The sequence below is a fragment of the Mycetomoellerius zeteki genome, unplaced genomic scaffold, assembly GCF_001594055.1.
Source record: "Mycetomoellerius zeteki isolate Tzet28-1 unplaced genomic scaffold, Tzet1.0 scaffold433, whole genome shotgun sequence".
In the NCBI taxonomy this organism is placed as follows: domain Eukaryota; kingdom Metazoa; phylum Arthropoda; class Insecta; order Hymenoptera; family Formicidae; genus Mycetomoellerius; species Mycetomoellerius zeteki.
The window spans coordinates 938,686-950,215 of record NW_017257428.1 but is presented as its reverse complement, the minus strand read 5'-3'; the positions used below and the strand labels follow the sequence as shown (position 1 = coordinate 950,215).

At 38.7% G+C, this 11,530-nt stretch overlaps 1 protein-coding gene across 1 annotated transcript in view; it reads left to right on the top strand.

Annotated features, from left to right (window-relative positions):
- Positions 1-11,530, top strand: part of LOC108726630 (uncharacterized) — a 22,496-nt gene that overhangs the window by 5,491 nt on the left and 5,475 nt on the right. The window contains exons 2-4 of the mRNA XM_018454308.1: positions 9,834-9,919; positions 10,140-10,264; positions 11,124-11,526. Coding sequence (XP_018309810.1) covers positions 9,834-9,919; positions 10,140-10,264; positions 11,124-11,526 — 614 coding nt within the window. The remainder of the gene's footprint in view (positions 1-9,833; positions 9,920-10,139; positions 10,265-11,123; positions 11,527-11,530) is intronic.

Sequence of the window (11,530 nt, the reverse complement as noted above, 5' to 3'; positions counted from 1 at the left end):
AGGGAAAGATTGTATGCTACAAAGGTCTTATAAAACCTAAGAATTTCAAAGAAAATCTCAGTTAAGACGGAAATTCTTCGGATAACTGTGACCAAATGGTTGGGATCTTCTCCGAAAATATTTACTAACAGAGACATAAATAGTTTGTTCCGAGAAGACAAAACCTGTTTTAATTGAGTTTCTTCATCAACATTTTAAATTTTTATTAACTTTTAAGATTATAATTTCTTTATTGACTTTTTAATCTAAGAAAATTTCTTGATATATTTATGAAATATAAATATATAATAAATATTAATAAATGATAATCTTTATAAAAAAACAAATATAAATTATAGAATATATCAAAATATTAGAAAGTTACTTTGTTTTCAACTATGTAATTGATTTAAATTTTCCTTCAAAATATAAAGTATAAAATGGCAAAATCTTTCGAGATTTTAAGAATTTTTTTAATCGTTTTTCATGAGTCGATATATGCAAATTACAAAATATATAGAAAAAATATTTTTTTATCATCACGATGTGATATATATAATATTAAAAATGATATTATATAATGTGAAAATTTTTTGTTTTCTTGGATCAGCGAAAGCGGCAGACAGACACATGCGGATGGAAGATAAGGTGTAGCAATGCTTGTATGCATAATAAACCGAATGTAGGGTGACGGGTTAACGGCTTCTTTCTAAACAATATTCTGTGCCAACTGATAAGTGCAACGATCGATCAGAGCACATGCTATTTTTGTCTTGCACTATCACGAAACCTTATAGCTGTATAACCCTACCTCTATAACTCGGGCTCATGAAAAAATAATCAACTACAGCTCTCGAATATAGGTGAATAGGAATTTATAAACAACGATCGGAAGCAACACAAACATTTTTTTCAATCTTTTTCAACAGAAAACAAACAACAGAGTTTAATTAAAGTAAAATTTAACTAAAGTCTGATTAACATAAAATTCTGAAACTTTTAATATTTATACATATAAATGTCAATATTTATATATAAATGGAGTATTGCGTAAATTGGATAATATTACGTTACTAAAATTTACAAAATTTACTGAGACAATAACATAAAATAAATTTTAAGCTAAGTATTTTACTCATATTTTTTTTCACACTTTAATTTTATCATATTCTCATATTTTTCGTAGATTACAAAAAATTAATGTATGCCGCTTTGATCAACGATCGTTCGGAATTAGTTCTGGTCTTCGAGTTTGGTTTTCGTCATTCTCAGCGTAAATGCTTTGGTTGTGAGACCTATACCGAGAAATCTGAGCGCGGCTGCTGAACAAATACAAACAGACGTCGATATGAAACGTTCCTGCCGTAAAAATTAGTCGGGTGCCATATCCTAATTTGATCAAAGCACATTAGCTATTTACACTTTTAGGCTGTACGTGTTAGCGTTAATAGAAACAAATATTATTAAAATTGTCTTACCTTTCTTTACCTTTTCATTTAATTTCAATAATATATGATATATTCAATATCTCTCATTAAATTAGAAAGTAGGTTCGATCATTATCAATTATATAAACATATGTCTCTTTAGCAAGATTGTTTAGAACGTTTTGATAATTTGGGTCACAGAAATAAGATATATAGTAGAATTCATTGCTCTTATTTTAATTATAAGCTAATTTTTTTCGTCGCGTGTTAAGAAATTTCTTTGCATGCATAATAAGAACGATGACCTAGAGATAAAATAACAGGAGAGATTGCAATGTTGCTCGAAAAACAAGATTTTCATCCGCGAATAGCCTTAGAGTTTTCAGCAAAGACTAAAGTTCATTCGAGGTCAGTCAAAATTGGGTTGGCTGATTCGGTTCTTTACTTCTTTCTATCTTTCTCTCTCCCTCTATCTCGCGCACGCGTTAGTCACAGCATAAGTACAACTTCGAAAGAGGCTCCGAAAATCTGCGTACAAATAGCCGGAATACGAATGACTGAGACTTTTCTGGGAATCTTCACGCATTCCTCACAACGTTCACCGATGGCGTATCGAACAAGAGATCGTTGAAATTCGCCCACCGTTCGAGAAATCTTATCTGCGGTAACAAGAACATCCCTTAGACATGTATAATATACAGCTCGCTCTGATTCCCTCGGTTCTCCAGACGGCGCGGCACAGCGCGGCGCGGCGTCTGGCTTATGTCCCGTCAGCTTATGTCTCCGACATAAGCCGTCTCCGGCTTCGGCGTCAGCGTGCACGTTAGCCGGCAGCGCAGCAGTGTTATTTGGTTCTTCTCAAGTACTACTACTTGGCATTCCACGCCCTCGGATCTCTGGATCCTGTCTTATCGTGTCTCGTTTCGGCCGTTCTCTCCGCGCGGGAGACATCCTCGAGTTTAGGAGCATGCATGAGACGGAGAATTTTAAATTTGGCAGCGAAATGAAGTCACGAGTACCTGCACTCGAGAAGTAAAGGGAAACAGGTCCAGAACGATCGGTTTTGGCATATTTATTAAATCGTTACATGTAAAATGTCGTTTTATGCCTTTCTCAATGACTTTCAGATAATACCAGAAGAATCGAAAAATATACGCAATTGAAAAACTTCTGCTTATGTTCTTTATGTTTCTCAAGGCGAAAAGCTATTTACATAATCTTGTTTTTACTAAACATGGAAAATATAAGGGCGAGAGGCATCGAGAAGAAGAAATACGTTCTCAGCTTTTTAAGCTGAGATAAGGCATCTGGATTATGCCAAACTGTGAAATTTTTATCTTCCGTAAGGCTTCCGAACAGCTTTTGGAATCTGCACGCTCCTGTTTCTCGGAACTGTCCTCTCCAAAATACCGATGAACGCATACATTTCGCGTTCAAACACTTGGCGAGATACGTGCTATTTACCCACAATATCTTAGCAAAATATGGCACACACGAGAGGAGCGATTATTCGCACCGTCAGCATCGTCTAAGTACCGTACACTTGAGTTAATTAATGCGGTTTGATGCAATCTCGGATAGAAAAAACTCAGTAAAGTATCTTAACTGCGTTATACTTTAATAAATCATTTTTCTTGTAATATACAAGCATTTCGAGCATGCGGCGTTTCTTATAATTTTTTTTAAATCATACATTTCATTGCGTTTTCATTTAATAATCATAAGGAAAGAGAAGATTGTCGTCACGGTACCGATCAGCATAATATCGTTCGTTTAAAAACGAATCGATCAGCCGTGGCTGATCACATACGCACGGCAATACGATATCCTCGTCTATGAACAGGCTACGAAGATCGGCGCGTATCGCGGCGAGCAAGTGACGAGGACAAGCAATCGGTCACGCTGTCACTTTGATGTGTTGTGCAGCCAACAATGTCCGCGCGATGAGATGGTGCTGGGCTGGCCGGTGCGAACAGGTGCAACACGGAGGTGGATCGGGAGGCCGTAACGGTTGTCGCCCCGATACAAAGTCGCGGTGAGGAACGGCGCGGCGAGGGCACCCTCAATTTCGTTCGGGGGCCCCTGGGCCCCTCGTCGTTAAGTCCCTTGGTCCCTTCTTCCCGGTATCGGGCCGGCACCGGGGAGATAGGAAATTCCGCGGGCACGTTGAGATGCCTTCGGTAAACTTTTTTTCGACCGCGACACGGATTACAGACACCTGTCGGCAAGAGGATGCAAGAAGCGCAGATCGTGAGAAGAGAGGAGAGAGAGAGAGAGAGAGAGAGAGAGAGAGAAAGGAAGGAAAAGGACGATGAGAAAAGGAGGGAGAAATGATCGCGGCTGTAAAGCGAGCGCGCGCGTATGATCCATCATCCGCGGCGGAGCCGTGTGATCAGCGTATGATCCATCATCCGGTAACCGCTCGCATCCGCGACCACGGCGAATGCCGATGCCGCAAAGCTATGCGGATGTAACCGGCCGATGATCCGCCACGACCACTCAAGATCTACTTAGAGCCAGAACGGTAATCGAATTTTGCATTTGTAATCGAGAAAAGTAACTTATTCTCAACATTTTGATATTGGGAAATGATGCGTGATGGAACAGCCCAAGTTCTAGAGAGACGACTTGCTTACATTGACAAAAATACTAAATTTTAATAAATATTTGTTCGAATAATTCTAAATAAATATTTACTTATTTAATACAAAAAACCATTAATTTGATTTAATTATCTTTTTTTTTATTGAGCAGTAAATATTGGCTTAGCAACTTGTTTTTCGATGTAGAATGAAAAAAAGACATCCACGAACAAAAGTAACGTTTCTTTTGAAATATCGTGTTTTTGCGTGTCGTCTAGGCACAGCTTCGTGCAATCGTACGTTACGGTACCGTGATTTTCATACAACGCGCACAAAACAGTTCTAATTACAGTGCGCGAATCTGAGCATGATGTCATCTCGCTCGCAGAGATTCGAGTAACGTGGTTATAGCTCCGACGGTTCCGCCCGCGACTTCCGTGTCCAGAAAGACCGGAAGTGCATAGAGCAGCTGCAACAACCGCGACGTGCACTGTCGCTTAGTCACGTGGTCCGCGGTGAGTCGTATAAAGACAACGAGGAAGGTCCTTCGATCATCGTAGCACTCTCGTATGCACGTATGTACGTTCTATGGAATACGCGCATGAACGCGTATCGGGCCGCGATTGGGTGCTCCGCCTGTATAGCAGTCGCTCCACAAGTTTAACCAACAGATTACAAGTTCGCAACAGATTACACGCGCCTCTTCCTGTAATGGCGAGGTTTGCGCGCGAGCGCTTGTGCGTGAAGGCGCACGGTTCACTTGAAGAGATGATCGTCCCACGAGAAACTAGACTGACGCGGGAACGTTCGACGCATTTATGTCTCGGGGGAGCTACAAGAACTCTAATTTAAAAGAAAAATGTTTCCGGAGAGTAAGTGTGCCCTGCGCAAATATTTCTTCCATTGCGCGCAGGACTTCATGGAAGAAATATCAGGAACAGCAATCGATGTTAAGTATTAGAAATAAGGAAGCGAATATAGTAACGCATAATGGACATAAATATGTCTTATATACCTATCTTATTTGTATTGCATTATGCGTTACGTTTAATCTCTATTCTTATTTTTTTATTTTTAATATTTAATACATATTTATTTCTAGGATTTCTTCCATTGTGTGCAGGGTTTAACTTCGCAGAATGTATAAGATTTATCGTTTACTTTATTTGTATGTTTATACGTCTTTTTGTGTCTCGAGACGAATCCTACCGAGGAAGTTAGCAAGGACGATTGATTATGAGCGAATATTTATAGATGAATATGAACAAATGTGTATGGAGCCTCTTTCCTCTTTGATCGAAAAGAAATGAAATATACCAGGCTTATTGAAACAAGTTTGGGTCCGTTTAGGATGCCAGTTCGTTTCTTTTTTTCCGATAATTTTACACAGTAATATAAAATCAAGGGTTTAAACAACAGAGATATACATCGGTAGACCCGTTTAAAATTTGTTTGTTGGAATTAGATTCAAGCGTCAAAAGTCTCTGTCTGTGTCGTTATCCATACAGCATCACATTCATTGTGACTGGTCGCGAGAATTATCTCCTCGAAGCGGAGAGCGAGATTCCCACTCTAGAACGACATTCTCCAACTCGTTCAGCTCCGCCAATGAATGTAGCACGTCCACACGTGGACACGGAGACATGCGTGATTTTTTGCGTGGTCATTAAAAACTGTACCGCACCGGTCGCTGACTTTCTGGCAGTTGCGCTTAATTAATAAATTTCACCGTTTTATAAATATCCGATTCACGGATATTTCAGTCCGTTGGTGAATGTCTGCAGGTCAATGTTTCCAACGACTCACGCTTGCGCATGCGGACGAATTCCGATTTCCGAGAAATGATCTACGCGATTGATCACGAGAGGAAACGCTAATTGCTGAAGATGGGAGGTTTCGATGAAAGAAGTTAAATGATATTAATTTTAAAATCTCGGTTCAACTAACTCTTTATTTTTTCTAGTTCTGAGAATTAGAAAAAGATGAACTGAGATTGAAGTTAACCTACATTGGTAGAAACGGGCAAGAGTAAATCAACTACTCATAAGAACAATTTATCTCTCTCTCTCTCTCTGATATATGCTTCCGCCGGCCTTGATTTCATTGAACAAACACTCGAATATGATTAAATAAACCAGCAATGTAGCGGTTTAATAACAAGAAGAAGAAGTTATGGCAGTCTGTGATGAAATAAAGCGCATTTCGTATGCGAGGACTAGGTGGGAATTTCTCATCTTGTCCGTTACATGCAGGATTTTTTAATGATGCGGTTCAGTTACTATTGTAATATGATAATTATTGTAACGGTCGATATAGAGAATACGGAGAATACGGGGTATATAAGCAAACGGTCATGGCGTTTGTTACAAACTGCTTTCGTGCGAAAGATTTCCATCATGTAAAAGTAGTGTCAGGAATGTATAATCTTGTGCTCATCGCCGTGCTTAACAATGCCACTTAACAGTTAGCACGCACGAAAATGCTATGTAGACACGCCTTAATCTTTTGCTTTTGCAAAGAAGAAAATTGGAACTCTTACACGTTCAATTTGATGCCAGACAATAATTCCTTAACAACTCTTCCTGCAACATTATGTAATGTTATTTTATTGGAATGTAGGGGAGAGTGATCTAAATCGGACCTATTTGCAGTTCTTGCTCTCTATAAGGCGTAAATAAAGTCCGATCGTAAAATCGAAGGTGCCGTTGGAAAGATCATTTAATTCCTTTTATTTTTGCTTCAGACCATTTTGACGTATCTCTCGCCTGTGTTAAACTATAATGGAAAATGTAAAAACGCTTTTTCCGATCCGATTTGGAACCGATGGTTCCAAATCGGACCATCCTCTGGTTCAGATCGAAAACTCCTATTTTTATGGATTTTTAGATAGAATTTTAAAATATTTTAATGTATTTTTCTTAGTATTGAGTAAAAACGAGCAATTTGACAATCAAAGATAAAACTTTTCGGAAAAAGAAATTACTAACTGTTTATATTATTAGAATGGAAATTAATAAAACTCAACTAATCTGAGTCTGATGACTCATGATATTTTACTAATTTAATTGCTTGGACTAGATCTGGTCAGCCGATCACCAGTACTACAACTAGGCATATAAGTTATTCACTGTACTGTCCGATTTGGACACGAGTCCTTTCGAACTTTGGAATAAATTTTACAATAAACCGCTTGAATAAAATACTTGATATTTTTTAATTCTACACTCTTTAATTATCTTAAATTACTTTTCAAATTTTTAACACCTTTTGAATAATGATTTATAAGGATTTTCTTTTTTAAAAACATTTTCGCACGATGGCTGAAAATACATATTTGCGTCTATTTTATGAATGTCAAACTGCTATCACATGTTTGCTTATAAGGACTTTACATTATAAATAGTATCGCAAATCTGCTTAACCGTATTCATTTAAATTAAAAAGGTCCTATTTGGACCATTCTTCCCTACCATTGACCTTTTAAACTTAATTTTTAATTTTTAATTTGCCATTTCAAAAATATGTCACTTTTCTTAATGGAGTACATGATTAACACAATACATAAAATTATCATAAATTTATTATCTTTAATGATATTTATTTTAATGATATAACTCACGGAATTAAACGTTACATTACTAGATTACTGTATTCTTCCTTCATCATTTCAACGAAAGAGAAAAGTCTCCATTTGTCTGCTCGACTAGTACATAACGGGTAAAAGTTGCAGCCGTTGGCGCGTGATTTGTCACTCTCGGTGCTCCAGAGTGACTCGCTTCTATCGGCACTCAACACAAAACCCCGTTGATCTTACGCGTTAAGCAGGAAGACACGTTGCTTTTGGTTCGGCACGTTCATTCATGACTGGTAAGAGATGCACAAACGCGACGACAACGACAGCACAACGAGGGGACTAACAAAAGCGTCCGCGCCTATTCAACTCGGGCTCGTATAATTTCGCCGTGCGCGGAAGAAAAGTAGAGAGGCACGAATGACGAACGTGTAGGTGTGAACGATATGGAAAATGTTGCAAACGATGGTTAAAGTGGACATTTGATCATTTCGACATAGTTAAATTAAATTACGATAATAGAGTTAATTGATAATAGAAACGTCTAAGAAAATGATGAAGAATACCAAAAAAATATGATAGAAACTAGTAAACTATTATAATATATATTATTAATATTCAAATAATGAGGTAATTAATTATAAACGATTAAATGGTAATTCTTGATGGTAAAAATATCATTTAGCGCAAATATTTCGTACATCGCAGTTTAATATCATTTCTTTCACACATTTAGAGCAAGATCGCCAAGCATCCTTTCCGAAACGTGTTTCTTGGCAAAGTTCACGAATCTTCGACTGCGTGCCGCTTCTAAATAAACGTCATCTATAAGATGCAATAAGAAATTCCCACGCAGCCGTTGCTGCCGCCCTTTGGGGTCAACGATCTCTTTGGATATACGAGCGGGTCATGCGAAGCGATTAGAACTACTATTGTTCAAGACTTCTAGTATAGTGGTAATTTATTTCTGAGAGTAAGCTACCGTGCGATAAATTATTGGAACTATAATTAAAGTTTGGTGAAGACAATTTCAATTACATTCCAATTTGATATCTTCTTTTTATAAGAAAATGTTTCAAAAAAGGAGTGAAAATAAATATAATATTTGATGATACTACTTCAAGTTCATGTAAAATTCGTAAATATAATTGTCTAACTGAAAGTTTTCCATGATATTTCTCCTCCCATTTATCATATTTAAAATATTGAATTTCTCGAGAATTAAATTCCTTGTCCCAATAAATTTTAATTGTATACGATTATCGGCTCTTAGATAAAATTTATTTAAATCTCACTTGACCGCACTAGGAACACACCGAGAACACCCTAATCCTAATTCGGTGGATCTAACCCGGAAGAGTCAAAGGCGGCTTTTAGCAATCTTTATCATTACGTACGCCCGGAGGAGTATCGTAGATGCGGGAGAACCTAAGATGATTACGACGAGGGCATGCCTAACTACACTGTGGCACCGACGTATGAAAGATTAGTTGCACCACAAAAACGCTTACTAGTCCCGCGTTTACGTCGGTACCATAAATCCATTTGACACGTCCGACTCTCTTTCGATGGTAGTGCGCTTAAACGCGGTGTCTCGCGCGCGACAGAACGCCACGGCTGAAGACAAGAAAAAAAAGCGTGGGTTATCTGTAGAGAGTATATACCGTTATGCACTGATCGTATCGTTGCACTTTCGCGATTATGCAATATTTGCCGAGGAGCAGAATATTTTGACTTACGGTCTCTGTGCTCTAAAGGCATTATTCCCATTCTCTGATGAATCTTTTTACGACAAATATGCGCAACAAATATGTACGTCGTTCAATTAGTTACGAGTTTGTTGAAGATTGAAAAAATGTTAAATATTATATAAGAATCTCGACATATATTTTTATAAAATAATATAATCATATAGCACACTCTCCTCGATGTGTAATTACAATTTTTAGTTGTAAAAATAATTATTTTATTTCCTTCATAAATGTATAATTTTATATAGTTTTGAACGTACATATTTTAAATATATTATTCATTCATAAACGATGCATTTCGCACTAATTGATAAAAAAAAATTAAAAGATCGCTATCCGAGTGCATGTCATGTCTTCGTTAATATGCAGGAACGAAAATTCAGCTGGTCATGAGCCGCGCAAAATGTTTCCGCGAATCCTAATTGCCAATGAAACGACAACGAAAACGTACGCTTTTATAACTCGCCCAATTATCATGGACTCGAGAAACTCATCTTCGCTGTGTGACTTTTGTCTGTTTCAGGAGTAACAAGTACCTGCAAAAATCGTCCATCAGCCGCGTGTGCGCCGTCGGAGGTTTTTTCATTAGTATCCCTGTCTTCTTAACCGGTAAGGACAAAACGCTTCTTTTTGTTGTCAAACTATCAAACTACGCGAATCGCGCTGATCCATCTGATCCATGTCTGGAAATAATGTCCGTATGGAGACCTGCAACAAGAATAATTCGAACTCTTAAAACTGAAAAAGTTATTCAATTATCCACTTATCGTATGTCGTTATTGTCATTGTAACATCACGATATTAATTCTGGATTTGTTGTGATTTACAGGTATGATCTTGTACACGTTCATCCAGTTCCATTCGACACCGGCGATTGTCACGTCGGTCTTCATCGGCCTCGGCATTGTGTTCTGCGGATGCGCTATGGTTCACAACGTCTTCGTATGGCAGAAAGTGAGTGCGCTCGAAAGTGCATTTTTTTTTTAAACACTTCCACCCTTCCACCGTCTGATATGCTTTCCTCTCTTCGTTCAGCGACCTAACGGCGTGCGAATTTTTTCGATCATCACGATATGCGGATCTCCGTCGTAGCCAGTTCGCCTCTTTATTTTCTTGTATTTCACAACCGGCGATGCACCGGTCTGCATCCCCTTCTCTTCTCCTTCTTCCCTCACCGCCGGTTCTATGCCCTTAATCTCTCTCCTCTCTCCGCCATGCCTTATTAGCATATTCCGCAACGGTCGATGTCATTATCACGCTATTATTTATGTCGGTGATCATTCTACCGTGTAATTCGATTCCAAACTGGATCTGTACGCAGGATGTGCGTACGTGTATGCGTGTATGCGCTAAGCGGACAGTGGCGGACATCAGTGGGTGCGAACGGACGTGTCCGCCGTCGAGTTTTTGCCCGGTGAAAAAGAACCTGTGAGAAGATGGCAATATAACTACCCAATGTATATGCGATTCTGGGACGATACTTCGATTCGCATTACGTAATTGTGTGATTAAGTGGAAGATTTTATATAGCCGCGATCGTTACGGTTCTCCGTATAGCATCTCTTCGCGATAAACTTTGCTGACATTTTGCCGCTACATAAATTGCACGACGAAAAGGGTTCTTTTTTACTGTTTTTTTTATCCGCAATGCTTCCAGCATTATGACAAAAAGTTTTTTAATATATACTTGTCTATTTTTTAACGTGTAATTAAAATACTATAGGAGCTCGATCTTATTTAAATAAAGTTTATTGAAAAATAAAAACAAACAGAGAATTTTATAGAATAATATTTCTTTTTGTACGACTCGTAGGAGAAGACGAATGCGGTAAAAGCGTTTGCCCGCGAGCAATGCGAGGTTGCGGCACAGCTACAGCGTCAACAGCAGCAGTTGCAACTGCATCAGCAGCAGCCGCATCAACAGGTACACTCGCAGCATCAACAGCACCAGCATCAACAGCAGCATCACCATCATCACCATCAGCAACTGCGGCCGACGCTGCATATGGGTTCGAAGCTTGGTAGCGGTAGTGGCGGTCCAATGGGCCATTCGACCGTCAGTCTGGTCCAACTTAGTCGCGGCCTTCACCATTCTTATCAGCATCATCCTCATCAGCACCATTCTCATCAGCAGCGGCACGTGTCCTCCATGTCGCCGCCGTTATTACTGTCATCGCCGCATGCCGCATCACAGCATAACCACCTAACGTATCGTGGTGG